Source organism: Merops nubicus, unplaced genomic scaffold, assembly GCF_000691845.1.
Source record: "Merops nubicus isolate BGI_N331 unplaced genomic scaffold, ASM69184v1 scaffold5908, whole genome shotgun sequence".
NCBI lineage: Eukaryota > Metazoa > Chordata > Aves > Coraciiformes > Meropidae > Merops > Merops nubicus.
The window spans coordinates 1-17,716 of NW_008626227.1; the positions used below are offsets into that span (position 1 = coordinate 1).

General features: G+C 44.6%; 1 protein-coding gene across 1 annotated transcript; it reads left to right on the top strand.

The window, feature by feature from the left end:
• Nucleotides 1-4: 4 nt before the first annotated feature.
• On the top strand, nucleotides 5-3,556 carry LOC103778337 (acyl-coenzyme A thioesterase 1-like; the record flags this gene model as incomplete). The annotated part of the gene is made up of 3 exons (XM_008945920.1): nucleotides 5-179; nucleotides 1,452-1,654; nucleotides 2,954-3,556. Coding segments are annotated over 3 exons (981 nt in total), but the record flags the coding sequence as incomplete, so codon positions are not given.
• Nucleotides 3,557-17,716: the final 14,160 nt, after the last annotated feature.

Below are 17,716 nucleotides of genomic sequence, written 5' to 3' on the forward strand. Positions count from 1 at the left end.
GCTGGCGAAGAGGGACGTCCTGACCCCCTTCCGTGTGGACTTGGAGGTGTATGAGGGGCACGGCGACGCCAGCCGCCTGCTGGGGAAATGCACCCACGAGCGATGGTTTTTAGGAGAGGGGGTGAAAAGGATTTCGGTCAGAGAAGGTCGTCTGAAAGCAACCCTCTTCCTCCCTCCTGGTGAGTCCTAATGCCCTTGGCTTTTCCAGGTGAGATTTATAGTGTGCCCCGTGGCCCCTGGATGCCTTCGGCCACCCGGAGCAAAGCCTCAGCCGTGGCTCCCTCAGCCCGTGCTGGGCCCGGCTGCTTGGGCACAGCAGAGCAGGGAGGATTCGGTGCTGCCCGGGCGGGTCAAGTCCTGAGGCAGGGGCTGCAGGGACAGCAGTGAGGTGACACGAGGTGTCTCCTGGGTGTCCCAGCTGAGGAGGGTCAGGACCTTCCCCAGAGCCCTGGGGGAAAGCCTTTTTAGTTCTTAGCTGAACAGAATCAGCTGACAGGACAAAGAGGCCCCTGGTCTGCAGCAGAGCTGTGAGGCGTGACTGCTTTGGCCGTGGAGTGAGGAGTTGTGGGGGGAGCATTGGACTTGGGCTGCAGCCAGCCTGGGCTGCTCCAGTAGCTGCCCCAGATCTCCCTGCAGGCTCTGGACTTGTCTCTCTGTCTCTCGCTTTGGCTAAGGAGAAGCCAAAGGAAGAGTCAGAAACACCTGGTTGAGCAGCTTGGCTGCACGGGATGCTTCGGAAGTTTGGAGACAAATGAGAAAAGCAAGGCCTTTAATTAAGCAGGTGGCATATTCCACAGGTTTTTGTGGAGACAGCACTGAAACTGGATCCTGTGTAAAGCTGCCCTGAGCTACTCATGTTCCTTGAGCAGTACTTCAACATGAATGTCTTGCCCTGTAATGAATAAAAAAATCCCTTCCATCTGCTGTGGCACCAAATCTTGTAAGGGAAGTCTGGCTGTAATAATGGGCAGGGCAGCAGCAGGAAGGGAAGGTCCCATGGCTGCAGGAGGAGAACTGAGAAACCCAGGGGTAGTTACCCAGGTCATGCCGAAGCCTGAATTGGTGTAGGTGGGTCCATTTCATAACTCAGGTATTGCCTCCCTGAATAACTTGCTAGCACAGTTCCTAAAGAGGCACAGCTCAGGCAGTGGTGATGTTTGTTCATCGATCCACAGTGGCCTGAGAACATCTGGGCCAATGCCAGCTGAAATTCATGGTGGGAGAAGGATGCCCAATGTCTGAACTTCCTATAAGGAGTTCTGAAGAGAGAGAAGAAATACCCAAATCAGTGTCCTTACAGTGATTGTGTGTGCGCCTGAGAATGGCAACCTGTGCTTCAGAGGATGATTTCCCTCTGATATCTACTGTTCTGGTGTGTGCTGAGGGGACACTGCTGAAAGGACAACTGCAGAAACTTTTCTCTCTGATTATATACACACCTTTTGTTGCAGGACCTGGTCCGTTCCCTGGACTTATCGATTTGTATGGGTCTGGAGGAGGTCTTGTGGAGTACAGAGCAAGTCTTCTGGCTAGCAGAGGCTTTGTGACTCTGGCTGTTGCTTACATGGCCTTTGAAGATCTCCCTGCTATGCCAGAAAGTCTTGAACTGGGCTATTTTGAGGAAGCTGTCAACTTTTTGCGGAAGCAGCAGCAGGTAAGAGACAAACTGTGGGGCTCCTGTTGGAAGCTGTGTTCCAGTTTTCTCGTTGGAATGCTGTGTGTCACTGAATGCAACTAAGTTTCTGAGATGTTAGAAGGAGACCACTTTGTCCAGCAGACAGCAGATCTGAGAGATGGAGAATCATGGGCCTCAACTCAAATTTTACAAGTAGTTGGTTTTGCACAACTTGTTATAACAGTCCACGGAGTGGTATTTGTGTAAAGGTGAATCCAAATTAAATCCTAGTTCCTGGACTAGAAGCACAAAACTCCTTAAGCAGGATATCTTTTTTCCCTTACTTTTGCATCTTTCAAGATTTTAGAAAGGTAAAAAAATCCATTTACTATTTTTTTTCAGACTACATTTTTTTCCTACAAAGATGTTACAGGCTTTTGATTCGGAGTAATTTTCACAAGCACAAAATTCCTTAAGCAGGATATCTTAATTTTTTTTCCCCTACTTTTGCATCTTTCAAGATTTTAGAAAGGTAAAAAAATCCATTTACTATTTTTTTTCAGACTACATTTTTTTCCTACAAAGATGTTACAGGCTTTTGATTCGGAGTAATTTTCACAATTAATAAACCACTTTAACAACAGGACCCCTGTCAGTTGTAGCACTGGAGAGAGTGCCATGGCTTAAGAAGCTGGGGATGTATTTGAACAAGTATGGTGGATGAGAAAGACACTTTAGAGCAATATATTGTCATACTTAAACCACAAAAGACCAAGAGAAAGCAAGTAGCATTTAAACTTTTAATGGAATGCTACTTAATGAGGTGTTAATTTCTCTAAGTTATTTAATTTCTAGCACGTGGACACCACTTGTGTTCCAAGACAAACCAGAAAATAACAGGTCAGCTGTAAGAGAGTATAAAAAAAAAAGTCATGGAAGAAAATCTATGCAAGTAAACCCACTGAAAAGTGGTTTTCCTAAAGGGGACCTGAGGAGAGTTGATTGAGGAGCTTTGGGTACAGGAGCAGTGAAAGATAGAACACTGAGAGCAAGTGTCTAGCCAGGATGTGGAGGGAGCAAAGTGGCTTTGTCTGTAGAGCTCACCAGGGAGAAAAAGTGTTAGAGGACCAGAAATGTTGAGGAGCTGTGGAAATCATAGTCACTCTTGTGGAGGCTCATCAAAAGGATAGATGTGGGAGTGATGTAACCTCAGCAGAGAGAGGGAAGGGGTAAGATATGGGTGGTCCTCGATGAGGAGTGAGGAAGGAGAACTGGAGATGTTCTGTCAGCCCAGGACATGAGTAGTTGATAATGGTTGTTTTCATAATTGTGTTTCAGGTGAAAGATACTGGGATTGGCGTGTTGGGCTTGTCTAAAGGAGCTGATCTGGCCCTTTCCATGGCCACGTTTCTACCTGGCATCAAGGCAGCTGTCAGCATATCTGGAAGTAGTTTTAATTCTTTCGTTCCTCTGCAGGGGGATGGCTTCACTATTCCTGCCCACCCCTACAACTTGGGGAGGGTAAAGACCAGTGACGAGTCTGGCCTAGTAGATTTTTCAGATGTCCTAGATGATCACAGGGACCCAGCAACTTGGGATTGTCGCATTCCCTTGGAGAGGTCCTTGGCCAAGTTCCTCTTCCTGTCTGGACTGGATGACAGGAACTGGAAGAGTGACCTGTACTGCCAGGATGCTGTTCAGCGCATCCGGCAGCACGGGCGGGACGCGGAGTTTTGCTCCTACCCTGGAGCTGGGCACCTCTTGGAGCCACCATACCTGCCTCTGTGCCAGGCTTCCATCCACAGAGTGCTCGGGGCGTTTGTGCTTTGGGGGGGGCAATGGAGGGAACATGCCAAAGCCCAGGAAGACGCCTGGCACAGGATACAGGCCTTCTTCTGGCAGCACCTGATGGACTCGGACGTCCCGAAGAGCAAGCTGTAGTGGAAGCTATCAAAGATGCTGACCATGGTGGGTATTTCAGCTCTCCCTGAATCTTGGAAACTCATTGTGGGCTTCCTAGCCTGCCTTCCTCTAACCCCAACATTGCACAGTTGTTTATTTTCATTCCACAAAGAATTTTCTGGGTTTTTTTAGTTTGATTTTAGTTGTCTTCTAGCCCCAGCTGCAGTGTGGATTGGCACCAGCTGTAGTCACCTGAGAGAAATCCAGCATCTCATCACATGGATCATGTTTCTACTCAGATACCTTCTCCCTCCATCTCCAACCGCCTCCTTTGGCAGCAGGGAATACTCTCATAGGAAGAGTTTTCAGCTGGGTTGTTTAGTCTTGCCCCTTTAACTAACCTAGATGTAAACACCACTTTCTTGGGACAGCACCTCAGTACACTCACCTTTCCTCTCAAGATATCATTTTCTCACATTTCTTAGTAAAAAGGTTGTGACAGTTCTGATCACAAGAAGTCAAGAGGCAACCTGCTGACTTCCTCTGAAGTGCAGTGATAACCTGTTTTTTGTGGTATCTCAAAAAAAAACCCCAGAAGATGTGAATCTTACCCATGTTATGCTAGTTGTGTCTCCTGCTGCCTCCAGATCAGTGACGTGTCGGGGTGAAGTTTTCACAGCACTACTCAATAAATACAACGTGTATGTGTGTATGCAGTTTACTTGAAATGACCCAAATGAACCCGTCAACTGTCTTTATGCCTAGGCAGCAATCCTGGTGTAGTCACAAGCCACTGAAGAGTTGATATCCAGAAGTCCTTACCTCCTACCCCTAAGGGGCCACAGATGTGCTAAGTGCCTGCTTTTGAATGTTTAAAGTCAGTTTATCCTCGTTTTGAGGAGGAAGATTAAAGCCACTGCTGCTGCTGAGCTCCCAGGAGCCCTGTGGAGTGGGTGGCTCTCTGGTCGTGCCACTGAGGCAGTGGGCTTGGTGGCAGCTAGGAAATGCCACACTTCAGAGAGGGCTGGCCTTGCCTTTTTTGGAGAATGAGCATGATTTCACTCAGTATTCAGGTCCAAACCTGCCAAGGACAACAGTGACCTGCCTCGTGCTTTGGTGGGGTAGTGGCAAACAGCAGCTTGCTGGCATTTTCTAGATAGTAAATGGCATCAGTGAAGCAGATTTTGCCTCCTGGAGCAGCAAGGCTGCTGTTCTCCCACAGGAGCCAGCAGGAGCTGGAGGTCTCTGCCTTCTGCTGAGGCAGCAAAATCTTGCCTTTGAGAGCAGTAGTCCCTGGGAAAAAAAATGAGACACGAGCTCTGCAGGAGCCTGGACCCTGCTGAGGGCAGAACTGAGCCCTCACTTTTCTTGCTTCAGGGAGCAATGGCTGCTCAAAAGGAGCCTGCTGGGCCTCAAAGGGCTGTAGGTTCTCATGCAATACATCCAGGGCAGTCTGCACCCTTCCAGGTGTTTCTGCTTTTCCTGCCTCAGCCCTTCCTCAAAATGGTAGATGGATAATAACACCTAGCTCAAGGTGTGAGCAGTTAAAGTGGGGAGGTCTCCCTGCTGCTCACCCATACTGGTCATCCATCAAGCTTTCTGCTGTTGCCTCTGCTTCATTCCCCCTCTGTGTCTATGTCCTGCATGGACTGTGGCTGTTTTAGATGTTTAGTGAGGGGGTAGGACCTCGTGGAAGAACAACAGGTAGCAACGAGGGAAATCAGACACATTTAAACGGTTCAATCAGAATAAAGAACATTTTCTTCCCCCATATTTTTCTATTTTATTGAAGCAGTGAAAAAAACTCTTGAGTTGTTGATCCACCTTTTCCTCAGACTTGGAGCAAGAGGCTGTGAGTTTCCCTGTGGTATGAATAGTTTTGTTCTTTTGCTGTTACTGAACCCAGTGAGGTTTTTGCAGTGCAGTGTGTTGTCCTCCAGCCTGCGGAATAATTCACATCTATTTTAATCCCTTCCGAGGAGAAGACAAACTTTCTCAGCCTTCAGTGGGCAGATTATAGATCTATATTTTGAATTGCAAAATTGTGAGCTTCTGAGAAAATACATTATCTATAGGAAGTTACCAATAAAAGGAAAAATACTGTCTTTAAGGAAATCAACAGTGTGGTCAGTGACACTTTCATAGAGCCTGGTCTGTCATGTTCAGCCAGCAGGCTGGAGGAGAACACTGTGGAACACAGACAGCATTGGTCAAGAACAACATGAAAGTTATTATTTAGTTAAAGATAATTGATATTTAGCAGCAAAAGAGAGCCTATGCCAAGCACAACTGGTAAAACCAATAAAAATTCAATGGGGAAAGCTATTCTTGTAGTCTGCTTGCAATTGAAAAGTGCTTCAGATCAAAGAGCATCAAAGGTCTAATTTGAGCTGAAGGATCTCAGCTTGAAGCTTGCATCAGTTATTCCTTTGTTATCACTTTGCATGACATATCTGTAATGAGAATGAGAAAAGCTTGGGGCAAGTCTCCTGAGAGACTGAGAAGCAATCTCCACACAGGTAAGCTGCTATGAACAGATTTGTTATAAGGGAGCAGTACATCTTGCCATGCTCTTTTGGGGCAGGTGGATTTCCCTGGCTAGTTTGGAAGCAGGCAGCAATAGAGATTGCTGATTTGATGGTGTGTTTTCCTTCTTTGCTCTAGGTCAGCTTGTGATTATTGTGACAGTGTTCAAAGCTTTAGGTAAGAAAGGTCAGGCTCCCTAAAGACTCCTGCTAGACACATGGTGGCTGGTGAATGCTCACATCTGTCCTGGTAAGAATGGGTGGTTAGAGAGCTAACTCCTTCAGTTTGTGGGTTATCTTGCATCTGCAGGTAGGCAAAACAGTCAGACCTTGAGACAGTGTTCAGCTAAGTAAGACACTGACATCAGCTGAGCCACCACTGGAAAAGACAAACTGAAAAGGTAGCACAGGCTCTGTTTTACTGGTAGGAGGTGCTCTAGTGCAAGAACAACACGTGGTGGTCACAGTCTGCAACATGGGAAAATTAGGGAACAACAGAGAAAAAAATCCTTCACAGTGAGAGTAGTTAAACACTAGAAGAGGTGCCAAAAGAGGCTGGTGGGCCCTGTTACAAGGCTCTGCCTGCTGTGTTCAGATGCCATGGGGTAGCACTCCATTGGTGAGGACACAGCCCGTGCTGGGGTCACCCTCAGCTCCTGGGTCATCCCCTCTATATGGAGCAGCCCCACTTTTACTGCTCCCTGGCAGTCATTGCTTCCTGCTACCTCCTGATCTTTCAAAAGAGACCTCTGTTGCTATTATCAAGCTAGAAAAAGAAAACAGGAATAAAACTCTGAACCAAATATGGCCTTGAGATCATCTGGATTCAAGCATTTCCTTATTCTTCCGACGTGTCTCTCCCAGCAGATTACAGTCCCCTTACCATTTGTGCCTAAATGCATCTCAGATTTTGGTGAAGTCTCCATGTAGGAGTCTTTTATTTCAAGACATGCAGAATTTCCTGCAGGATTACTCCATGGTGCTTACCTCAGATCCAGGATCTTACAGTCTGTAGGCACCATGCCAGGGAACCCCTGATCAGCAATCTACAAGATCCCTGTCTACAGATCTTCCAAACCAGAGAACCAGCATGTGAAGTGATTCATGGAAGAGGTAACCCTCTGAGAATGTGACCTGAAAGCAACGTGAATGATAATTAAGCTTGATATCCTAATAAACAAAACCTCCTTATCTCTTGAAGTCACTGAATTGCAAACAGCTCTGAAGGAGGAAGAACATGTTTGACGTTCAGCTACAGAGCTTCTGGAATGATCTGTGGCAATCTGTAGGAAAAGAGGAGTGATGAAAAACCATTCTGGACAAAATATACAGAAACTAAGTATCAAAGCTGTCTCCAACCTCTGATCCTTAATAAAAGAAGATATGAGCCCTAACCAGTAAAAGCCACAAGATTCATGATTCTCCTGGGGAGAGAAATATGGAATCACTTCTACCTGACTTTTGTTGCTCATGGCTGAAAGCTGTTCAGATATCATGGTGAGATTTCTGGGGTGCCTCCTCAGAGACATGTGAGAGTAAGTTTTTCTAAATGTTTTCATTACCAGGAGATATATGTCTCTGAAGTAATTCTATTATCAGAGAAATTTGCCTAAAATCTTGCAAAGTCGTTTAAAATATCTGTCTTAAGGCATTTTTATATAAAGTGTTGTAGAGTTAGCAGAACAGGGGTCAGCTACCAGACAGGATTTGGCCATTTGAAGTGTATATATACCCACTTTTTTGGGTATATATTCAGGGGATCAAAGATAATTCCACCTGTTTTTTTTCAAAACGTAAACTTGAATATTCTTTGATCTCCAAGCACTACACAGTATTTGCCCAAAAGAGGCACATGGGTTAAAAAATGAGTTCTAGGAGGAGGATCCCTCTTCCAAAAGCCCACAGCACTTCCCCAGAGCCTGCAGCAAAGAGGCTAAAACTGTGGTAAGCTTCACAGCCCTGAAGCAGCCCAGTCCCCAGAGAGGAGGTCGATGTTCTGTTAAGATACAAGTTATCTGAGGCTGCCATACATGTTACATGTGATACGTCTGGAAAGCTTTCAACAGTTTCATCATCTCCCCCTGGGGAAAGCTCAATGCATTCTGGTTGCTTACTCACATCAAGAGCAACTCCAGCACCTCACCTTATCAGTCTATGGTTCCTAGAAAAGTACAGGGTTGTTCTGTACCACAGTCCAGTCATGTGAGCTGTCCCACCATAAGATCAGAGCCCTGCAACTGTCCCCAGATTTCTAGTTCATCCTGTGTATTGCCCATGCTTCTTGTGTTGTTATACAGACACTTCAGAGACTCCTTTGGGAAGCATCTCTTGTCGTGGTTGTACATCAGATGTTTGGGTGAGATGACCTTGAGAGCCTCTTCCAATTTTTAGTGATGCTATGAAATGGCATATTCAGGTTTGCTTTCCCTAGCATGAAATGCACTTGCCTGAAATAGAAATTCAGGTTCACGTGCTTGTTTGTCCTTCCAAATGATGTAGACCACTCATGCATTATGTCCACAGTCACAATAACGGGTACAGGAACCTCTGACTTCCTTCAGCATCCTCAGGAGGGGATGTGGTATCTGCTCCTGTCTTGTGGCATGAGTGCATGCCTTGGGCATCATCTTTCATGGAAAGCAAGGAATAACTGTACCCACACAGTGAATGACACAGCTCCAGTCTCTTCTGTTCAGGAGAGATTCCTGCCTTAGAAGAAAAAAGGACATACTGTAACTGAAATGTTTTTTTTTTGAGGAGAAACAGATTCCAGTCTGAGAGGGACTGGTAGAGTTTTCAAAAGATGCTACTCTCAGATCTAGAGGGCAAATAATCATTTTGGGGACCAAAAAAGATATGTGGGGATCTTAAAGATATGTTTAGGTTGGTTTTAACGAGTGAATACTGTGAGTATTGTAGATACAAGTCAAAGTGCAGTGAAGTGGTGGAAGAGCTTTGTTGATTAATGAGAAGAGCTGTGGTTCCTCTGGAGATACCAGTTCTTACTCTAACGTTGTTCTGTTTGTTTTTCCCTGCTGAAGGTTCATAAATCCAGGAGAAGCAGTTGGCAAGTGGCAGTGAGTGAACCTCCTGTGTGTGTGTGCCACCCACAGGACAGCTTCCATCCAGAGGTGTCAGTGGTGGGGTGTGTGTATTGCTCCAGAGCAGAGCCCCAGCCCTGCTTTGCTGTGGTGAGAGGTTTCTGAGAGCTGCCTGAAACCCCCCCCGCAGTGCAGTTTTACTTGGCTTGTACTGGAGCAATGCAAAGAGGTGATGCTTGAGACAACTGGATGTGGGGCTGACTTCTGACTGATGCTTCATTTTGTGTAGCAGCTTATTTCTGCCCTTCTCATCAGACTAGACGTTCCAGTTCAAGCCTCAGTATAAATGACTCCCGTTGCCTTACAAAAAATGGGAAGAGTATCCTGCTGAGCACTCTGTGCATTGGATTTGTCAGGGGCTTGTCTGGGGAAGCATCTGCCTAGAAAAGGGAAGGTCATGATTTCAAGCATGCCAAGATGTTTGACAGGGACAGGGCTTTTGTCTTTGAATTCCAAACTCACCATGAAAGTATTTTTGTTAAAATGTGACCATAATAAAAGATCTATTCTGATTGCCATGGTAATATTCCTGTCACAGCTCCTGTAAGACTTCTTGTCCTTCTCAGTTACTTCAGAGGTTTGTTAATTGTTCTTGTGATCAGTGAAGGTCAATGCCTCCAGCCTGCAACCACTGATTTAGTGCATCTTACACTCTTACAGATTATCTCCAATAGTTATCATCAACATTTTATCATCATCCTTCAGCTCTGTGGAAGAAAATACAGTGCCACTCAAATGATGGCTTTTTAGAAATGATCCATTACAAGCACATTTCATATCAATTGCACATTTCTGAAGAAAAGAAAGACAAAAACTGCATTCAAGGACTATGAATTCTTAAATTTCTCCCCTTCATAAAAGGATGTGTGTGAGTGTGTACAAGTGTGTGTTGGAAAGGAGAGGAGGAATGGAGACTGGAAAGCAAAGGAAAAGCAGAAGATTTAAAAAATCTGTTTTGTAATTACTTGTATGGGTTTTTTTTTGGTAGACTGTATAGTCCCCAGCAGAAAACTCCTTCTGCCAGAAGACATCTATCTGCAGGTGAAAGCAAGATGGCTCAGGTCCAGGCCAGATGGTCAGTTTTGTTGTGCAGTGTGATAGGTGAGCACATCCTGCTCCAGGATTAGCAGAATAAGTGATGGTTCTGAGGTGCCAGTTGCTGAGCCCCAGGGTGAATCCATTTTTCTCTGTAAGACAGTGAATCACAGTATCACCAGCTACCACAGGGCACAATGCCTGCTTAGAAACAAGCCACTGAAATCTGTATTTTGTCTACTTTGATAATGACAAGGCTTCACAGGCAGTTATTGTTAGCACAGCTATTGTCTTGGGATGCTGACAACTAATGCTTTAAGGAAGAGGTAATAACCACTGGAGCTCTGGTGACAGGTTATAGACATTTTCTCAAGGTCTCTCACTTTGAGGTTGATGTAGAAACCAAGGAACAAATTCCACTTACTTCGTTTGTTGTCGATTCCACTCAGATTTTGCAGTCACTGCTCAGACATGAAAATAGCATGGTCCTTTGTTCTCTAACTGCTAGAGAGTCCTGACATAAGAAAGCTACTTAAAAAAAATCACTTTTTCTCCCACTGGGAAATAGCTTAGCATGTAGTTGCATAACTTTGTTTTATCCTCTTCAGAAAGGGTGGTAAAAGTCTCCTTGAAATGTCCATTAAACTAAAAGCTGGGGCTCTCCATGAGGATTAGGAGACTGATGCCTTTGGCTGTGCTTCATTAGGTTCTCCCACTTGCCAGAGTAATCAGCAGTTGGTGGATTGTTGGTACATAGGCTGTTATAGTGGGTTCAGAAGAAAGACTTGATTTTTATTCTACATTAGACCAACAAGTTTTGAAATCTTGGTATTTTTTTATGAGATGAAAGCTTTCCTTCATCAATCATTAGCTTGTACATCATAAAATGTGACATTAGTCTTTTGGTAATTTAGCTTCCCCTAGGTTATATGGCTCATGCTGTTCCCTGTCTGTGTTTCCTTTGATTCATGTGGAATATTATGCCTAGAAGAGGGGGAAGACCACAGAAAAACATTAACTTTTTTCTTTTTATTTTTTTTTTCTGTTATCTCTGGCTACCAAGTGCATTTTGCAGAGCCCAAGAACCTGTGTCCACTAGCCAAAGAACTGCTTGGAGAAAGCCAACCCCTTTCATCTCCTTACATCTCCTCTTCACCTTCTGAGGCCTGAGGCAGAACTTTGATCCTGCAACATGCTAGTAACTAGTAGTTCCTAAGCAGAGGGACTTCAGTCGTGCTCTGCCCAGAGCTTTCTTCTCTCTGCACTTCATTTTCTGCTTGTTCCATTTGCTTTCTGGGTATTGTCATCATTTGCCTGCCTGGTTGGTCATACAGCAGACAGCACACGTGGGATGATAGTGGGCTGAGGCAGGTGATACCACTCCACCTTTCAGGAGGCATTTGCTTCCTGTGCTTTGTGTGAGCAAGTTCTCCCTTCGTCTGGGTTGAGAGGAGAGTAGAATTTTTTAATTTATTATCCTTCTTCATTCCTTTCAGTTCACCACAAAAGGCTATTTGGCTTTCCAGTGCTTCTGCTTTGCTTTTCTTCTCCGTGCAGAAGAGCACAATTTTGCTTTGTCAATGAGCTTCAGTCCAGACCTCAAAGGAATGCAATTTCCTGGGCTCAGGAAGGAATCAGAGCTTAGTCTCATAAATGCTGTGCATGCTCTGTGGCTGTTCCAGCTCTTAGCCAAGTTTGGCAACAGGGTCATTTCATCTAGCACTCACGTAGTAAAACACATTTCTTGTCTGACCTCCTAGCCAGCTGTTCAGGCTAAATTATTGTACAGACAGTCAGGGCTTGACTAATGCCTGTGCATGGCTCAGCTGCTTTCCTGTTATTCTGTCTATGGAACGGTGCAAAATTCTCCTTATGATGTGGTGTTCCTCAAAGACAGAACCTCCTGCTACACATAAAAAATAGTATTTTTTCTGTGGGTCACTGCATGCACAGATCACAGTCATGGAGATTCCAGCTGGAAGGTGACTTAGTGTAAGAAATGGAGATCTGGGAGCCAGTGAGTGTCTGTGTGGCCTGTGAGGATGGTTCCTCCTTGCTGTGATCCCCAGTTCTCCAGTGCAAGGTTTCATGTGGAGAAATCAGGAATGGTCTTATCTCTGTGGGAAACATGTGCTTTAGGTTTTCATTAAAGTTGTTTAGTTACTGGCTAAACTCTAACACGGGTGTATTACAGTAATAGGAAGGAGATTCTATATTAGGAAGATTTAAAGATGACACTTGCTTCAGGGCAGAGGGGCTCACTCCGTGCTTATGGTAACTTTTAAGCCCTCCTTGTGAAATGAGGAAGAATTGTCAGGCCCAGCACAAACTCTTGTTACAGAGGTGGATTTTATCTAAAAATAAAATATCCTATGTTTGGAGCTGGGCTTTAAGAATATGGCGAAGTAAATGCTGCCATGGGAAGGATTCTTGCAGAGAAATAGGAGCTTTTCTTACCTTTATCATTAACACACGACTGTCTGTTTCCATATGTGGATTAAGGTTCCTGAGAGGGAGATTGTGTCCTTGCCAGCTGTGGATGTCCAATGGATCTTTGGCTTGATACCATCCCTCAAAACCCACCAGCAACCCCTGAACATCAATCTGGATTCGCAGAGGTTTTCTGAGAACAGAATATCTTCTGCTCTCAAAAGTGGGTCTTCTACCCCTTTCAGAGGAAAGGAAGGGTCTCTTTAGCAGCATCTGTCTGCTTTAAAGATTCTTTTGTTTCAGCTCACCAGCAGAGTCCTGAACATTCTCTCCAGGATTTTTGACCATGAGACTACGATGAGAGCAGATGTCACACATCCTGAAAGGCTTCCAATTGAAATCAAAGGGATTTTACACATCCACAAACATTAGATTGCTGCCAGAGTCAGCACCCTACAGAAATGAATGCTGTGTGAGTATAAATATTCATTTTTCCTCTTTCCATATTCTAGAATCGTGGATACTGGGTAAGTGTGGAGTTAGAAATGGAGCAGTGGGGGTTTATGGACTGGGGCTGCAGCATTTCTCCATGAAGGGATTAGATGTTGGGATTGTTTGCCACTGAAACTCCATTCTGGTTGTGGTCTGAAGGCTGCTCTGGAGTTTCACTGGTACATTGCCTTCCATTGACCTTGTGCACAAGAACACACTTCATCCAAACCCAGCATAAAGAATAAATACTTTCTTGGCTGTGAAAGAAGGTGGCTGTAAAAGAGACAGTAATGAAAGATAAGGGTACAGGCAAAGATCAGTAGAAACATATTTCTACTTATACATATGGGAATGTGTCAGCTTCAGGCATGTGCTGCTGAAAGGAATATTTGTCCCCCAGATAGTCATCAGGACCTGCTTTTAGCTCCAGAAGACTTGAAATGATGTCTGGTCGACACTGCATATTTCATTCTGTTGGTTGGTACTTGCTGGAAAGGAAAATAATGAGCTCTGTTCTCTCACTTGGGCGCAGCATATTAAAGATAAGCTTTCATGGAGATGATTTAATTCTTCTAGTGCTTGCTTAAATAGTATATTGTGTTTTCACAAAGGAGATGCAGCAGTTAGTCATGAGAACTGAAACTTGCCTCTGGCTCTGAAGAGGGGATCGAGAAGTGGCTCTCCAGAGTGAAAAGCATTTCTAGTTGCAGAAACAATAGTGTACGTGTCCTTTCTGAGCCTTTTCAAAAGGCTCAGCTACCCCAGCTGGATCTCACACAGTGGGTTTAGACTCCTGCAGCTGGCCCTTACCCACAGAACCTCCTGGATCTCAGCTGTGCAAGCTGTGGCATCTCGCCTGCTCCGTGCTGTGCTCTGTCAGGTGGGTCACTGCCAGCTTCCAGCACAATGTCAGGGACTCTCCTCCTCTTCTGACTATACCAAAGGTCTCCCCTAACAAATTGCTTCTCTGGCAGGAATGTTGGAAAGAGAAATTTGGTAGAACAAGTGGTAATGAGTTCAAACTGGCAGTGTGTTGGTTTGGATTAGATATAAGGAAGAAGTTCTTCATTCCAAGGGTGGTGAGGCACTGGCACAGGTTGCCCAGGGAAGTTGTGGATGCTCAGTCCCTGGGTGTGGTCAAGACCAGGGTGAATGGGGGTTAGAGGAACCTGGTCTAGTGGGAGGTGTCCTGGCCTGTGGCAGAGGGGTTGGAACTAGATGACCTTTAAGGTCCCTTCCAGTCAATACTGTTCTGTGATATTCCTTGTCCTCTGAAGGGAGCAAGTACTGATGTTGAGGAAAGTCTATGCCTGTCACCACAGATTCACTGAGGGATTGTCACCCCAGGACTTCATTTTTCTTTTTTTTCCTTGGCTTTGCAAATGGATTAGCTGTAAATCTGCCCCGAGCTTTGCACTGCCCTAGCAATAATGGTTCTTATTGTGGTTGTTGAAATATGCTGCCAAGTCTCACCAAGATAATTCAGCTGGCTGTGTATTTCCCTGAGTACTTTAGTGTGGAATCGTGGCTGGTAAAGCGGGGTGATGTATTTTGCTGAAGTTTGGACAATCATTGTGGCAAACATAACAGTTGCTGGCTGGGAACCTTCATTCTGCCATGCCATATCCTGAAAAAAATACACTATGTACTGGAAACTCTAACCAAAATCTAAATGCAGGATGCTTTGGCTTACTTTGCATGCAAGGATTAGAGAGAAAAATCCTTCAGTGATTTGGGTGTATAATGGTGGCTGAGGCTTTGATCGTGAAGAAGAAGGACTGAGGGTTTCTCTCCAGTCAGGCATGTTGGGGAAACCTTTTAGCTACACATGCCTTCTGTGGGCTCTCCCAAACATGTATCTGAGCTCAGGGCAGCTGCCTTGTTAGCTGAGAGCTCTCCAGCCTGCTTTTACCTGGTATGTCCCTGTTCCTTCCCTGCACATGGATTTCAGAGTGTCAGCATGTCAAGGTTTGATGCTGTGTCTTGACTTCTGAAGTGTCTTGGGAGTGAACACTGATGGATGCTGGGGAATACTGGAGCACTGAGGAATAAGGAAGGAATGGAAGATTGATAGCAGAGGGTTTCTCAGCTTGCTTTTCAATGTCACTGCAGCCATACTAAGCTTTTAACAGGTATTCCAGAACACTACATAAGCAGTCACTGCAGCTGAAGTCTGTATTGTTTCAAGGGGACAGAATAAGCACTTCAACATACAGCTGTTTTGTTTTATTTCATTTGACCACATGGAACAATCCCATTTAGATTCAGAACACAGCCAATCATAACATAGGGTTTTTTTGGGTTGTTTTTGGTTTTCGAGCAAGAAAAATTCTAACATAATCATATAGGCTTTACACTTGGTAAGATGGAGAGGAAAATTTTATCATCAACGTGCAAAGCTGTATAGTCATTTATAATCATTATTAATCTTCTCCTTCTCAGCTGTAAAGAACATCTTTTATCAGTATATACATCTTTTATCGGTGTATAGTGTCATATTCAAATGTTGGCTAAGTGTGTGTTTTGCTTTCCAGTATGGATGATTCTCTTGGCAGCAAGGGGACCTTCTGTAGCCTTCATTACAAAGCCCAACTCCTCTAAAGGATGGGTTTCACTGCCTCTGCAAGGTGCCCTCCAGCCCCTACCCAGCCTTGTCCTTGGGCAGCACTTCCCTTGGTGATGACCATGACAATGAAGGCTGCAGCCTGTGAGCCACAGGTAAGAAAGCTACGGAGAGAAAACGTGGGTCTGAATATAAAAGAGGCTCAGCTGCTCCAAGTGTGGTTGTTGCACCTGTATACCAGGGAGACACAGACTGTCCTTCCATCTAGGTGAAGAACATGCTGTCCCTGTAGCAAAGTAAAATTTAGAGGTCACAAGGTGGCAGCAGAATCGCACGAGTCAGGGTGACAAAATTTTAGGCATCAGGTCATTCCTTAATCCTCAACTCCAACTCCTGTTTTGAACAACCAGAAATTCCTGTGCCTAACTAGCTGTGCTTCCCAGGCTCTAAACTACCATATATAGAGGTGAAACTGTTCTCTATGGAGGTGGAAATCCTGTTACATCCCTTTTCAGAGTAACCTATTTAAATTCAGATGCACTGGGATTGAGTAACTTGCTTGTCTGGAGTGCAATACTGGACAAAAAGCTACACCATCATATCTAACTAATCAGTAACCCCCCCCCCAACATTTATGGAATGTTGACTTGGCAGCTGAGAGTCATGTTTGTTATATTTTCCCTTCCTTTTGCTCTTGGGAGCAAGATTTTCTGAACCCTGTCTCAAAATACATGTCTTCCTGAATATTATTTTTTTTAATAGTGCTACTGAGCAAACAGATTCACTGACAAGCTTCCTCTTTTTCTGTTTGGGGGATGTGTAATTTGTACTCAGTATTCATCTGCCTTTTTGTCTGCCTGTCTCTGTGCCTCTCTCTCAAAGACATCTGCCCATTCTTACCATTCTCCATGAGCTGTACCTTTCAACGTGCAGTACCTGATTTGGGAAAAAAAGGAAAGATGCTAGGGAGTGATGATTCATCACAACAGTCACCACATTATGTAAGCAGAGTGATAACAACTACTGAGAACATTTCTAACAGCAATATTCCCACTTGTGAATTTAAATGCTTTCCTTTTTTCTGTAAAAATAAATGGGGGTATCTGCATGTACTTGGAAGGAGAAGGAGCCATGAGAGCAAGGCAAGAAATCTCTTCATTTTCAAAACCTATTTTTTATTTTTTTCTTCTGCTATTACTGGAGAAGTAAAACATGGAGACTAGGGTGCACCTTCCAGGTGCACTTTTTTTGACGTGAACATAGAATCATCTGAGCATCCCTAAGCTAAATTTAATAAAGCAAAAGAAAAATGAGAAAATTGTCCACGGCCCATTCCCTTAGCCTGTCGTTTCCTGGCTAAGCCGTTTGCCACAGGGTGGCACTGTGTCTTTAGGCAGCAAAACCTCTACCAGAAAAGCCTTTAGCAATTGGTTTTCAAAGAAGTATCCCAACCATGTGATATTATCTAAGGAAATGCTTCAGGAAAAATGGCAAGGTCACGGCAGCTTCACTGTAGGAGTGTTGTAGGAAGATATTTTATGTGAAGCATCTGTTTTCTGGCTTCTTGGACCTTCCTGGAATACCTCAGAAATGCTTTTAGCCCAGAAGTGTGTATTCTTCAGATGTCTGCATTTGGGAGCATGATATATGGAAAGTTTTATCTTTAATTGTTGCAGGCCAGGAATTTAGAAATTCAGTGATGCTAGACTCATCCTACTCTCTAGTCACAGTCCTCCTTCTTCTCTCCTTCTGTCTTTGTATATTTGAACATGCAACAGCCTTTGGCTGTGCTGAGCAGAGGAAACTTGGCTTTATGGAGCTCAGAGCACTATAAACTGCAGCTCCTGGGACCCACAAGATGCCATTTAATCCCTGATAGTCCTGAAGACTGTTTTGCACAACACACCTGCTCGAGAGAGCTGTGCCAAAAGCTGAAGTATTGGGTGTTTAAGGAGTTTCATAATGTACAGCTATAGCAACACAGACAAACAATTGTGTACAGACAGAGAATAAGCCTTAGCCAAGAAGATGATATCTGCCTCAGGGCATATTG